Consider the following 16,081-nt stretch of genomic DNA (forward strand, 5'->3'; position numbering starts at 1 on the left):
AGCTCTGTGAAACTATGCTACTTTCCACAAACAGTAATAATTTTTAAAGACTCCAGTCAGTAGCTCTTGGAAGGAAAGGACCAAAGAAAACAAATCCCAGGAACAACCATAAGCAGGAACTGAAACTTCAACAGAACTTGAGACACTCAAGAAAAAAAATGGTTCCAAGAAATGGGAAGGGCTCCATTAACCCAAATGTCTAAATAGCAGATAACAAACAGTAGTATTTTTACGAATTATCTCTCTCAAGATTTTTTTTTTTTTTCCAAAGAAGAGAGTGTCATGGACCTTCATGACGTACCATGATTTCACATTTCTTTACTAGAAATAGTGTGTTAATTATTGATCAAAATGACCAGAAGATACATGTAGTGTCTTTTCCACTCTCTATTTCTTTACAGATAGAGTACACGAAGCTGATACCTGCTTTATTATAACCCATGTTTCACAAGGGATTAGCTATCTCAGATCTAACTGAGTCCTTCTTCATTTTCAAGTGTGTATTTTATTGTCTTACTTGATGTTCTAAACTATGGTATTATAAATATTAAATACAATGCTTCATCCTAGTGATAACTTTTTTTAGTGATAAATGAAATAAATGGTACAGAAAACCTGCTAAAGTAAAGAGAATTTGATTTAAGAAAAGCAAGATATGATGAAATAAATACTTATATAGAATATTGATATTATTCTGAAGAAAGGAGCATAAATTTGAAAATGAAATAAACACAGAAAATAATTTAATCACAGTTGATTCTTAAGCAAAACAATGTTTCTTGTTACTTCCCATTCTCCAGGTACTTTCTGGTTTTCAAATTACTTCTATAAACATCTGATAGAGGTTTTAGTACTTATTTATATATCTCAGGAGATTATAGTAATCTTTGTTTATGGTATGGCCCTCATAAGTTTAAAATACAAAATACTTTTCCATTGAATTGAATGTGTTTTAATAGTTGTGGAATTCTCCATAAAATGGTAAATTGCATTAAGTTTTCCTGTCCAGTGGTTCATTTATCACTCTGAGATGCTTTACTATACAGAATCCTGTTTGGGGAAGGCCAAGAGGAATAAATGAAAAAACAGGCTGTTTTTCTTCAGCATGCTAATATATTGCTTGCAAGAAGAGTGAAATATTTTCAATACATAGTGAATACATGGGAAATCCAATTTGGACTGCTTTTACACAATGGCATTGCTGTGTTCCAAACTTCCTCTGATATTCTGCCCTCCTAAATCACTTCTCATAAGACCCTTTTGCTTTTATAGTATCCTTTATCAGTATATCTTTCTCCTCTCTTTGTTGATTGCTTGCTTTTGCTTCCCCTGTGCTGTAAAGTGTGCTACCTCTTTTTGCATTTCCTATTACCATTACAACAGAAGATAGACAGCCTTGCTGTTATCATCTTCACAAAAACCATCTCTGTTTGGATAAACATTTCACTGTTGCCTTAAAGACTAGAATACAGCAATGTGCTCAGAAGATGATGTTTTAAACTGAAGTAGAAGATAGATCCTGAGAGTTTAAATTGTGTATAATAACTCAGAAATATATTATATTGTGGTATGAAAGCTGTTCATAACCCTCCAGCCAGTGCTTGAAACACAGGGGTTTGACCCAATAGCTCAAAATTAGCCATATCTAAGTACACCACATTCCTGAGAAATTTTCTCTTGCCTTACCCCAAACTTCACTGAATTTATCACAGAATTTTTTTGTATAAGAAATTAAATAGTAGCACAACATTCTTTATGAAGCCCTTATCATTTTATATCTTCCACTGATTTCATATTACCCAAATATGACATGCTTCAGAAGATACTAGACCATTCAATTCCCCAAGCAATGATCTACAGCTGCATCTGGGAGATAAGTTTAACAATTGGTATTAAAGGACATTTTAGTAGACACAATACCCCTCATAGAAGTTAGGTTGCTACTTGCATGTGTTGATTTAAATTAAAATAAATATGGCAAATAAAAACTGCCTAAAGTATAGTATCATAGAGTCTTCTCTCCAAGAAAATAATAAAGCTGGAGGAAGCTAGGGTGGAACATCTGAAACCCATCAACAATTTTATAGACTGTCAAAGAAAGCTAAAATAAAGAAAACATTCTCAATACTTAGTAGCAAGCTGAAAAGAAAACAAATATTTGGAATTACTAAGAACATATTGAAAAAAAAGAGAGCAATGTTATGTGATTGTTGAAAAACACAGTTTGCCCTTTAATATTGAAAGCAATTCTGGTCCCCTCAACTCCAAAAAGATAAGATAGAACTGGAAAAAGCTCAAAGAAGAGCAAGATGAATAACCAAAGAGATATATTTATGGCAAGAGCAAGGAAAGATATACACTGCTGACCCTCACTTGTAACACAGTAACTAGAGGGACTCACTTAAGCTACCAGTGACAAAGAAAGAAAAAGAAGCCATTCTTCAAAAACTAGCACTCATACTGAGAGGCCTGTGGAATTCACTGCCAAAGGATGTCATGGGTACTAACAGGCCCAAGGGGATATTGAATAAATAGATGGAAGAAAAAAAAAAAATCAATAGCAGATTACCAAATATGCAAAACTGCTTCCATCTCAGGAAGTCACCTCAGCCGAAAACTGAGCCGAAAACTCCGAGGTCAGGAGAGTTCTATGGAGAACTTCATAAGACATGCACTATTAGGTCAGAGCAATGATCCATACAGCCCAATATTTGGTCTCCAGAGCAATGGGCTCATTCAGCCCAGTATGTGATCTCCACCAATGGCAAAAGGTGATGAGAAGATGCTGCTTCAGGAGATCATGTATCTCCCCTAAAACTTACCTTCTCTTGTTCTGTTACAGTCAGGATGCTGGGCTAGACCACTGGCCTGACTACTAGAGATATTCAGCTTTTATTAAAATCACATTCACAAAAAGAGTCACTCTCCAGCTGTACTGAAGGAACAGACAGAAGAGTTTCTCACTTAGTACATGTTCATTGGGATTTTCTGATAAAAAACCGAAGACCTCAGCAGAAAGATTTTAATGAAGTATACCTAGTTCAAAGTCCCTAAAAAGCCACCGGGATCTCAGATTCAGGTTGTTTGTCATCAAATTTATTTAGTTTTACTGTAGAGAGCAGCTATATTCTTCAGTAATTAAGACTGCTTGTCTATAAACAAGATCCTAGTGACATTCAATTAATTTTAAAATTTCCACTGGATTTGACTTAGTATGATAGTTGGTAATCTTCACCATTGGTCCCCTTTACAGAAAGGCCAGTAGGCATACAAAATTCCCCATGACTAAGTAAGAATCAGTCACATGAGTTTGAAACGAAGTTGTTATATCAGACAGATTAAAAGTATCTACATAAAACGAAAAAAGAAGAGAGGCTGAGAAAAAGAAATGTGAAAGATCAGGTAAGTAACAGACATTTTCTTAAGATAAGGATGGCTACTCACACAAAAAACACCTTCAATAACTTTCCTGGTTTAACTACTCTGTATCCTGTAAAACAAATTACTCCACCGTGGCACAATCACAAGCTCTTACCTTTATGGGGTTTCTTATACTAGATAGCACTATGTAAATAAAAATTTCAAAATAAGATATAGAAATCTTAAAAATGCTTCAAAGACTAATGTGACTAATTAATAGATTATTTTTCTACTTTTAATTGTATTTCTACTTTAAGCTATAGGACTTGTCCTTTTTTGAATAATGTAATTTGTCCTCAATAGAACTATGACAATATTTCCTGGAAAGCTAAGCTCCCACTTACTATTTTTATGGGATCATGTTTTACAGGTCTTAAAGATTTTTTTTCCCTTTTCCTTTTGTATCTCAGTAAAGATTCTCACCTTTGTAGCTAAATATTGTGTGATAATTGTTGAAACGATCAGGAAAAAGTGAGACAGGTTATATACATTTTGGTTAAAATGTTATAAGTGTCCAAATTGTTGATAGCTGCTGATTTGTGCGGCTTCCAGTCTCAAAACAACATGCAAGCTTAAAAGTCACTACACATCAAAATTAAGGTTAAAAAAGATCCGAGATGGAGTTTTGTTCACAGTGAAATGAAAGAAAATTCCTACTGTTAGTCAAGTTCACAATTGTTTCAGTCAAATTCCATATGTCTTATTTTAACTGACATACTACTTACTTGCTTTGTTTTTCCATACTTGCTACCCTGAGACTTTCCCATCGAGAATTAAGTAGATTCATTTGTTCCTGGATTTCATTCTCTTCATCATCTGAAAGTTTTCCAATTGTTAGAAGTTGACTTCCAACTTGCAAAACATTGCCAACACGTCCTTGGTGAGCTGTTAATTCCATCATGAAACCCTGACAATAAAAACAAAATCCAGTTTTCAGTTGGATTCTTTGGAAGGAAAGAGCAGACTTTGGAGAAATATCTTCAATTCTACCACTTTCCAAACCTGATTTTCAACTTTTCTTTTCATTTTTTCAACCCCTCCCCAAACCTTGTAATATAGAACAGAAAAAAACACTTTCACTTTTTGCATAGGGCACAGACTCAGTACTCCCTTTAAATTCTCCAAATCAAAATTAAAAACAAGAAAAAGGAATAAAATAAATTAGAAATATCTTTGTTTTGTATTTTTGACCTTACTATGGGTCATAAGCAGATAAATGCCTACTGAAAGATTAGTATAGACATATACCTCATGGGTGTGAAATTGTTCTTTAACAACTTCTACATCATTGGATATATCTCCTTGTGCTTGTAATGCATCTTCAGCAGAGAGAAGCCATGTGAGTACTTCTTCTAAAGCAGTTTGGTAGTTTTCAAGATCCATTTCAGACCCCATCCGCATGGTGCTAAATGTCTTTTCTTCCACAGTTTCTAAAAACTGATCAAAACCAAAATTTTAAGAGTAATGCAAATAGCATCTGCTCACACAGTTTTACAAAGGAATAAATAGAACGCCATTGTCTTGTATAAACCCCCAGCTTTTTATAAAACAAAAAAATATCAGATGGCTAATGTGTGGAAGTAGTTATTAGTATAAAACCAGCTAATTGAACAAGATCAGATAAGATTGAGGGAAATAAAAAAATCTCAGATTAAATTAGATATTTTGCACTAGAATTCAAAATTCCTAGCAACTATTCTGAATAGTGACAATATTTAAATTATACATGTAGAGTGCTGTTATAATAGTTTTTCAATAAATAGTCTGATTTTTCATTTCTAGTTTACTGTTTCTTATTTAAGTATTTTCTCTTAGAAATGAGAGAGAAATTTATTTCCCACAGCAGCTAGTAAAATTATACAATCAAAAAAGCAGTAAGTTACATGCTGACATTGCAGGGAATCTATGGAAAACAAAATATAAAAAAGAAAAACAACCCTTTACACTACATGCAATACTAGGCTTGAGCAATCCATAGACACCCATTTTGTTAAAACCATTCTAGAAAGTTTAAAAAAGCTCAGAAATCTCATGCCAAATTGTAACACAAAAGTGCATTACTGTTGATTTCTCTTTCCCACAAAGGCCACCTTTATATTTACACTTTACAAGCCAGGTGACTTTTACAAGCACAGAATTCACACTTATGCTTTACTGCTTAAAGTCAAGAGAAATTAGTAACAAGTATTTATGGATTAGTAAAATAGTAGAAGATTAGGACAAAACAGATTGAAGAATTATGGGTTTGCTACAGAAGTTGTCATTCCACAAATTTTTCAAAAATTTCTGAAGAAGTTTAGTTACTTTGCTGGCAAGTTCGTAGAAAAACAAACTGTTTACATTAAATATGCTTATGCTTTTATAAAAAAAAATTATACCAAGACACTTAATGTTTTTATAGTTAGTAGAAATTGTCTCTACCGACATACTTGTGCCAATAAAACACCAAAGCATCATCTAAAGCCTTTCACTGTTTTTTAAGAAAGAAAGTCAAAGTTTATCGCTGGAAAGCAAGAAGTGTAATGAATGCAACATGATCACTTAAAATGAAATCTTCAGACTTCATCTTCAACAACAAATTCATTCTAAATTGTATAGATCTAATAACCACATACAATTTATGTGAATCCCTCTGTCATACATGTGTTCAGCCAATTAAGACCCCAGTCATAACTCCATCGCCACATATGTGTGAAAAACAATGTTCAGTAAATAAATCTGCATCAGAAAAGCAGCCTTGGAAATCTGATGAACTCAACAGTTTGTTTTTTTGTTTTAAAGAAAGTACTATCTTACAGGAATATAAACAATGAAGGACAGAAAATGTTCAACATGTATTCCTGCTGCACAAATTAATATTTGAATTGTGTGCAACTCCAGATTTTAAGTAGTGTACAATGTAGTACGAAACTACAGCCAACCACATCACATTTCTGCAGCAAGATAGTTTTTTGTAGTATACAGTCTACAGTGGAAAGGGGTAACTTAATCATTGCTTTTACATATGTAATGATTTTTCCTTTTCTATAACAATACTGCACAGAATATACCCACATCTGATACACTGGGGGAAAAAAAGATGCTAGAACAGCTGAGTCAGACTAGGGATATCATGTTTGCAGAGATTTGTGATTGTCTCTGTCAGCTATTTGTTTGAAAAGTCTCCATCTGAAAATCCTCCTTTCTTTAGATCTGATACAGAATATTGTCTCATGTATGACAAGTGTTTAACAAAGCACCCCCTAACAACTGTTTTTCTGATGAACAGCTACTCAGTATAATTTTCCTTAGTTATGCTGACCAGCATTTTCACTGCTTTCTCATGCCATCACAAATATTATGCAGAATTGCATTGAAAAAATCTTGGACTCATGACCTTCAATGGCAAAATGGTGCAGACTAACTTCTGCACCATTGTAATAACTCTTGAAAAAATGTAAAGACAAGCAAACACTCTAACGTAAATGGAAACCAAAATAGTTACTTGGCAGGTATGCCAAAGTATGTTCTCATTCAAAAAGTGGCCATTTTCTGACAGAAGGAGATCAGAAAAGGGCTAGAGAAAGTATAACCAAAGGACTTTACAAAATGGTGTCAGTAATCCTTATATTTGGTAGAAGGAGAAAACAACAACTTTTCCACCTTCCTTCAAATCTCACAGCATCACTGCCAGCAGAGAGCTGGGATCAGTCATGAGGTGACAAAGCAAAGGAATGGTTATCCACTGTGCTTGCAGTATAAATAGTTAAAAAAAAAAAAAAGAAGGAAAATACTCATTTATGTATAGCACAATTGAATAGTTCTCAACTGCTGAGGCCTAATAAAGTCACCAGATCATTATGCCTTCTCCTTCCTCATGCATTTTGGGGAAAAGAAAAATTAAATGAAGATAATAATCATCAGAAGCTGAAATAGTAGTAGCATCTTGTTATTTTAGAGCACATTCAGCATGCAGAGTATTTGTGTTCAGATTTGACAGTGACATATGCAGGGACCCCCTGGGATCGTCAAATGAATTAACACAAATAATCCTCACTGATTTCACTGATAAAATCAAGCCATAGTTACAACACTTTCAAAACCGTGCTAAATTTCCTTCTGCATCTTCAAGCACATGCTCTGTTAACAACCCAGAGTACAGCAATGGCCACCTTCATCTGAATCTATATACACAGATAATATTGACATTGTAAAAAGGCTGTAAGCATAAAAAAATGTGCCTTAGAGTCAACAGTTAGTTTTGACTTGACAAAATACACATATTTTAAAATCTACTGTTACATTGTAGCTTCACTACTTCCATCAGTGCTGTTAGCTCTCTAGAAGATAACTATACATCCTTGCTCATCCTGCGTATGGAATGAAAAACAACTACTCAAATCAGCAGAAATTCAGACTGTTGGCTCAGCTGTAAATGGAACATCAAACACTAAGTTAAATATTCACACTTGGAGGTGGACAACTACTAACCTAATGCCTATGCCACACAGTTTTTATTAAAATACAAGAACAAACAACAAAGTGTCTCAAAGTAACAGTCATCTACATAAAGATTATTCATCCCATAACACAAGCCAAATCTAAGTATGCAGATTCTATAGCACCAAGAATAATCCACACTGAAATAATCCACATAACACAAATAACAATGAAACCCCTGAATTTATAATGGTAGGCAAATACATTTAAAAAAACTCAACCAAACAAAAACAATCAAACAACACAAAACCAACACCTCTTGTGAGTGTTCCTTATTTCTGAATTTATACGTTATCTTTTCAGATTTCCTAAAATACTGAGAAAAAAATAGAACTTTAAAGTGGCATATACTACATTGAGAATAAAGACATAGAGTTATTAATAGAGACATATAAGTAGTGATGGCTGATTCTAACCATAATTTTTAAGAGAATGAAAAACAATTAGGAGGCACTGAAGTTAAATTTTTATAGCCATATATTGCTAGGAAGGTTATACTTAGGAAAAAAGCTGCTTAAATATGCATGCAGTTTCATTCTTGGATCAAAACCTGTTCTTAATAAAGTATTTAATGGTTATGCAAAACAAAGGTGATTAGCTGCAGTCAAAGCAAAATATTTACAGAGAGTAGTCTACTGAATAAAAATGTATGCATGATGACACAAATATTAAGGGGAAAGATGACATGAAAAATTCAGATGCTTGATGAAGACTGCATCACATCTAGCTAGGAATCAGTCAGCCAATCGTCTCACAGACTATTTTCAAAAATGGCCCGCCATTATTGCATGGAAAATAGTCCTGGTTGTTATTATGGATCAAGCTAGAAGGAAAAAACTTCTCTGCACCCATATGCTGTCCTCTAGAATATGCCTGGCAGCTGTATGAATTAATTCACTGAGTCTAAACCACAAGATTGCAGCTGCTTCAGAGCAAGAAAGTGAGGGGAGGAAGTGTTCCTCACTTACTGTTGCAATATGTTACTAAAGGGAGGAGGAGGATTGGACACATGTTAGTAAATTCTCCAAGAATGTTTCTATTAGTTCATAAAGACTGCTTCTGAGTTTTAGGAGTTAGTTGGGCAGTTTTAGAAAGCAGTTTTGCAGTAAAGATTTAGCGTTCATCCCAGCACTCTTATTTACATTACATATTTTCTTCCTTCAGAAACTGCCCGTCTCACTGTAAAAGATGCAGAACCTGGCTCTAGACTTTTAGAGCTTTAGAACTCAGAGGCATAAACTTTTAAAGACACATTTTTTTAGTAAAGGCAAATTTAAGTCCAGAGTAGTTTTCTCATTTTGAAAACTCCCTTTGCAGGATTACAGCCTCAAAAATAGCATACATTATTTACCTTATAACCATGCCTTCTACCAGGTGAGACTGATACCACTGCTTATTCTTTCAGTTCCTCCAAGTTTCTCATCACAAAATCATATTTTATGGGTCTTTAAAATTGCCAAATTGTAACTGTTAAAATGTTAAATGCTAAAATGTTATTTGCAATAATCAAGACTGTTTTCCTAACAGGTAACATCAGACAGAATAGTTCCGTCATTTCTGGTAATAGAACTAAGAAGATACATTGGTCAGACTGTTTGTTATTATAATGTTAACTATTTCCTTGTTCTAAGTGAGGCTGGCATTTTCATTTTATTAAGGATTTCAAAACTTCCTTTGTGAATGAAAACATCTTGGGTCAGGAAGATGCTTTTTTTGCCATTCATATGAAAATCCACCCGGGGTTGGCCTTATCATAAATCTGAAAATTTGCAGGTTTTGCTTGCTAAGTTGAGACAACTCAGAATTTTAGTACCTGATTTTCTCAGTGGTTCCACTTGTACTGCAGAAGTTTCCTCCTGGATGAACTGGCCTGTCCTTGTAACTGTAGTTTTGAGGTGAGTAGGTTATTAGTTCATTCAAAGTCAATAGAGCTTAGGCAATGTGCACGTTGAGAGGAAAAAAGCCAGAACCAGGCAGTATGAATGAAAGTACATTACAAAGGAAAGAAAATGCTATTGACAGGAAAGGGCAAATGAAAATTAATCTCTTCAACTAATTTATTAGGTGCAGCTGATATAAATAAAGACTGAAAAAGACAAATAAAGACTTTACTGTCATTAAAGGAAAATTTTGCACCTTGGGATTTGGAGTGTAGAAGTTGGCTGAAGTCAACTGAAAGCAAGTGAAAAAACTGGAACCAATTGGGTTAGGAAAAAGATGAAGACTAGGAACTGTGAGGACAGGTAAGACTAGTGTTAAGAGACAGGAACCAAGGCTGCCAGCTACCTGGAATGATCGAATTTTCTACCAATTAAAAAACTGTTTCATTTTACATACATGGTCAAGTAAGTCAGTGGTTCACAAAAAGATTTTCTACTTAGCTTGGTTTCTTCAACACACTTGTACTTGGAAAAAATATCAAAGAAAGTTTTGGTTAGTAGCTGCTTGACCCTTTTTTCCACAAAGCTTATCAAAACATTCTGATTTTATTAACTCTCTGGGAAAATTTTTCAGCCTATGTTTATTTAAGGGTTTTAATTGTATTGAGTTTTTTGTTTGGACTATAAAATGTATTGCTGTTTGACATATTACTGATGACAAGACACACAGTACTTGCCTCTCTAAGGAAGGCACCTCCCATTCAAGCAATTAAGAATCATGGCACCAAAAAGTACTATGACTTGATGTGGATGTGCTAAATCAATTACTTTCACCATACACCTACAACAAAATTATGATTTCTTCCTGTTGAAATGCCTAGTCTACCGACCATTCTTCAACCCTTCCCTTTCCTGATCCAAGAACAATGCACATTCTAAGGAGATGTATATTTCAGGTGCTGTCACGTCATGCAGTAGACTATGAGGTCATTTGGTCTCTACATAACACATAATTAAGAGTACTCTTCACATAAAGAAAGATAAAATTTTCATCCTAGGATAAATTTTCAGTATTAACTAATGACTCTTCACAAAACTCTCAGGCAGTAAATGGTAACAGGGTTCTGAAAGTATATCACAGCTCAAGAAGCCTAGGGTCTGTTCACAGTAGTGCTACCAACAAGGTAACTCCAGATCAGCAGATTCAGCTCCCTTGACAAATGTCTATTGTGTTTTATACTGTCATGTACGTAAAAAAAAGCAAAAGGTAATTCTATCCATTGATGATGCTCAGTCCACCTTAAAATTTGAATTGTGGTAACAGTATCATACAGTAGCATGAAAAATAATCAAGATGGAATAGATAATACAGAGTCACGTTTATTTAATTTTAATTTTTAAAAAGTAAATTCTAAATATAATAAGGACTTAATAAACAGCCACTTTAAAGTACACTGCTCTGACAAAGACCTTTTAAATATTCTATGTTCTTAATTAAATTGTATTCTAAAAATCTCCATGAGCAGAAAAGCCCTTAAATGTATAAACAGAAAAATGGGATGGAGACAGTGAATTATGTCTTAGCCAAAAGAAACACAAATGGATTATCCAAAAAAGTACTGAATTATTTCTTTAGCATGTGACATAGGGGACTGAGAAACAAACACAGACTTTATTCCTTTTCTCTCTGGCAACAGAGAAATGGAGAAAAAAAGACATCAAAATCTATTTTGCTAAAATACAATTGGAGATTTCAAGAGTAAAAAGTTAAACAAACAAAAACAAAAATCAAGCTTTTTTTCATTTTCATATGCACTTCATTATGAATTTTACAGCCTTATACTTCACAAAACTATGAAAATGTATATTTATGGCTACATCATTCTGGAAGGAAAAGTAGCCTTCTCTTTTCAGCATGCTGTTTAGTTGTTGCCCTCTCTTCCTTTCCTTTGTTTTATATTCTCTCCCTTCTGCTATTGATGTCAACAAAATCAGTGTTATCCCATAGCATCTTTTACTTTGATTATACCAGTAATCTGACTGATTATCATATTCTCTCTCCTCGTTGACTTTATGAGAAACCGTTTCTCCTACCTGCACCTAACAGAAAAGTACTTTGACAGTTCCTATCAGTTGCACACGCATATACTTGTTCCCTCCTTCCTTATTACCTTCACTAAGCTTCAAATTTTCTTCAGTATTTCCAGTATTCAAATCTTTTATTCGCTCTGTAAGACTTTTGTTACTCACGCTACCAGGATAGTGTTCCTTTTCCTACTGTCACTTTACCTGAGGGCCAGAGCTCTGCCAGAGAAACATGCCCTTTCTTCGTCTTTTCCAAGGAGGTATTTGCTTTTCTTGCATTTCTGAAAATTATTTCTTAGGCCTGTTCACACACTGTTTCAAGACCTCCTTTAAACTCATTCGCAATGACTGCTTTATGAATCTTTATCCTCTCACCCCAAATAATGCTCAAACAACATCACACTTATCCCTGCACTCCACAGTATAAAGAAAAAGATTTTACAAGCTCTCTCCATAGGCAGCTCCTACTTGTAGGGAAGAATGTCTTGCTACACAAAGGACTAAGAGTGCGCCTGTGCAGTCAGGACCAGGCAGCTATGGGTTTGCTCTGCTCACGTATTAGCCGCACACCAACATAGGTCTGAGCGTATGTGACAGACATTAGCTGCGTGTTTACTTTTTTGACTGTTGTATTACATTGCATTATGGAAACTGGCTGGGCTACGTGGAATGCCCTTGGATGAAGGGACATTACTTCTGTCTGATGAGCCACTGAGCCTGCTCGCAGACACAAAATTCTCTAGACAGCTCAGTGCAGCATGCACAGACCTTGGAGCCAGATGAGTCAAGCCTCAGAGTTGAGCAAAAGAGAAACTGCCAGGGATCAAGAGAATACTTGGTTCCACTTGCTGAAATGCAGAAAGCCACAGAACTGACTGAAATAAAGGGCAGAAGCAAGAACCAGCCTGCACAGACACAGTGGAAGGGGGAACCATTGTTCAGAATTTTTAAAATTCTTATTTCATCTTGTACAATCACTTTTTTTCTATTTAGTAAGGGAAGTATTCTTGTGATTTATTAAGAGCATAGGTGTGCGGGTTGAGCCTCTCCTTACACAGGTACTTTTGGCTGGAATTAGACATTGTCAGCCTTAAGAACCTGGGCATCCTTTATGTATTCCAACCTCTCAAACTTCATCTCAGCCAACACACTAGAAAAAACAAAACCAAACAGAATGATGTAAAGAAACCACATTATATTTTTCCAGCTATCTGAAGTAGTTGAGCATAAACCAAGGAATGTTATCTGTTTCATATGAGGTTTTGTTTCCTATTATTGAAACCTTCCCCTACAGTAATCTGTTAAAAACTTTGTTGTAATTCTAAGTTATAATTCCATTATATAATTATGTTATACTTCCATTATACATTTTATAGGTAAAGGGAAAAAGGCAGATGAATGTCTATTCTACCATCTTTGGCCAGAAGTAACAAACCTCTATTACAGAGTAGAGCACAATAAACAGCAATCAACCAGCTGCAGTAACATTGACTAATTTTTGTTAGTGGAAAATCTGAAAATAATTTCATATTCTTTAGAATTTCTACAGGTAAAGCAGTTTTATAACATTGTCCCTGATAGCTGATAAAGCTGTCTTCACTACAAAATACACAAACGCGACAGAACAACATCCTCTTTTTACTTATAGTTCAGTTGATAGATACTGTCTGGAACTTATTCTAAGTCCTGTCTTGGCTAGGGTTATTACAGCTGAATTTAAAAAGAATAAAAAAAGGTCACATGGTGCAGCATCTCAGCAGTCTATAATAAGCCTTACCGTAATTGCCACTGCAAACACATCAGCAACTCAACACATCAGCGAATCAACATAGTGTATTGCTTAATTAGGGGAGTAATATGGTCCACCGTACGGTACTCACTTAGAGCTATTCACTACTGTTCTTGGTTATCAAGTTCCCCAAATAAATGGAATTCAGTAGTATTAACATTAACCTGTTCAGGGACATAACTGAAGGTTCATGAAATGATAATGCTGAGGACAGCAGCCATCCACATCTGCATATGTAGAATCTGAATGCAGAAAAAAGAGTCATGATCTGAAAGAAAAAAAATATTGCCACTGCTGTGAAATAGTGTGTTTTTTTCACACCATGTATCCTTGGAGAGAACTATTCACTTAAGTTCAGTGATGAACTTCTGTGAAAAAGCAGCAGAAATCAAAAAAGAGGACCACTCAATAAATTTGATCTTAATTAACTGTTGGAATGAAGAAATACCAGTTAACAAATGCAATGACATACAGGAAGAACATTCCCTGCCGGTAGAAAATTGCCTTGAGCATTTGGCTCAATGTCTCAGAAGAGACAGTGAGGAAAATGTTATATAAAAGGCTATGAAGGAGCACAAATACAACAGTATCAATGGCCAAAGTAGTACTAAAATTGACTTAATCTCATTCAGTGCACAGAATGGGCAGCATTCAATAAAGGTCTATTCAATATTGTATTTTACTGTTATTGTTCAGTGTGCAAAGCTAAATCTTTGTCTCACTGAACTTTTTTTATCAATACTCAATAGGGGTTTTTGGTGTTTTTCCCCCAGCTCCAATAGCCCCAACACTTCAGCAGCATCCACATATTCCCTCTATTTTACACGTGTTGGAATGAAAGACAACATATACAACAGCTCAAGGCAATTGATTCATGATATATAAGGCTTGATTTCTCAGGGTCCTATATAATAATTTAGTTCAAACTATATTTCCCAGTGAATCCAGCTGTGTCCAAGTGCTCAAAGTTTCATTGGTTTAGACCTCAACATCTCACATAACACACCCAGACCTCAGGAACATCTCTAAAAGATTACTTTGCTCAGAGGGAACTCTATAATTGAGGTAAAGAAGATTTTGAGCAGCGTTCAACTGTTTTAATAACGGAACTGTCTTTCTGTAATCCCCTGCTCCTTTACTTAACATCTTTCACAAAAGTGTTCAGCTGCAGTGTTGACCTATGGAAGAAGAGAGATACACAATCACCTATGCAATAAGCAGGGAAGAGAGAAAGGAAAAGATGCGTAGCAGTAGTTGAATTGCTTCTCTCTCTCTCTTTACCCATACAGTTGTGGGCAATTCAGGAAGACCTTGAGATACCCTCTCTGTCTACCTTCTAACTTCTGCAGTAAAAAAATCAGTATTCACAAAAGCAACAGTCTCCTTTACCACACAGTCCAGACTTCCTTTTACAACCAGCTCATCCAGTTCACTGAAGGATATAAGGATACCAATTTTGTAATTAAAAGCTCTGTCATAATGTATCTATGTAAGACACTGAATTTACAATATTCCATGAAACCTACTGTTTCTCTACTTCTTGACAGTTAACCTTAATAATTCTCCTTTAACAGAGGGCAAACCTGTTTTGTATGTGTGATTTCCATGGATTTTCTTTTTTTTTTTTAAAGTAAACGTTCATAAAAGGAATTCCATCCCGTGGCAGTGCTACATAAAATGTGCAATTTGTTTTGGGAGATATTCACTGTCAGGTCAAACCAAAAATGTACAAATTCTGAACTCCCCCACTGCCTCTGAAGTGGCATTTTTGAGCCACCTACTTCAAACCATTCTTGTTTCAGATTTACCTATTCACCATCACCAACCCTTCAGGTTACCCCAATTTTTCTTGGCAGCTGATTCTAGTTTCTGTTGCTTAGGTCTCACATGTCTCTGTGTCTATAGTGTTAGCTGTTAAATTTTAAGTACACCCTGTAAGTGGGGAATTTTATGATTCTGCAGAGATTTGTAACTTGGTTAAATGTGAGCCCTTTCCTGTGTGCTGGTTTTGGCTGGGGTAGAGTTAATTTTCTTCATAGTAGCTAGTATGGGGCTATGTTTTGGATTTGTGCTGGAAACAGTGTTGATAAAGCAGGGATGTTCTAGTTGCTGCTGAGCAGTGCTTAGACAGTATCAAGGCCTTTTCTGCTTCTCACACTGCCCCACCAGCAAGTAGGCTGGGGGTGCACAAGAAGTTGGGAGGGGACACAGCCGGGACAGCTGACCCCAACTGACCAAAGGGATATTCCGTAACATATGATGTCAGGCTGAGTATATAAACGAGGGGGAGAGCTGGCCAGGAGACCGCTGCTTGGGGGACAGGATGGGCATTGGTTGGAGGGTGCTGACCAATTGTTTTCATTTGCATCATTTGTCTGTCTTTTTTATTGTTATTTTCCTTTTCATTACATCATTATTATTATTGTTA

At 35.3% G+C, this 16,081-nt stretch overlaps 1 protein-coding gene across 2 annotated transcripts in view; it reads right to left on the reverse strand.

The window, feature by feature from the left end:
• DMD (dystrophin) overlaps positions 1 to 16,081 on the reverse strand; it is a 907,831-nt gene that overhangs the window by 797,363 nt on the left and 94,387 nt on the right. For both annotated transcript variants that reach the window (XM_059827200.1, XM_059827195.1), the window contains 2 exons: positions 4,669 to 4,857; positions 4,146 to 4,327 (listed from right to left, as the gene is read on the reverse strand). In XM_059827200.1, coding sequence (XP_059683183.1) covers positions 4,146 to 4,327; positions 4,669 to 4,857 — 371 coding nt within the window. The remainder of the gene's footprint in view (positions 1 to 4,145; positions 4,328 to 4,668; positions 4,858 to 16,081) is intronic.

This window comes from Gavia stellata, chromosome 1 (assembly GCF_030936135.1).
Source record: "Gavia stellata isolate bGavSte3 chromosome 1, bGavSte3.hap2, whole genome shotgun sequence".
In the NCBI taxonomy this organism is placed as follows: domain Eukaryota; kingdom Metazoa; phylum Chordata; class Aves; order Gaviiformes; family Gaviidae; genus Gavia; species Gavia stellata.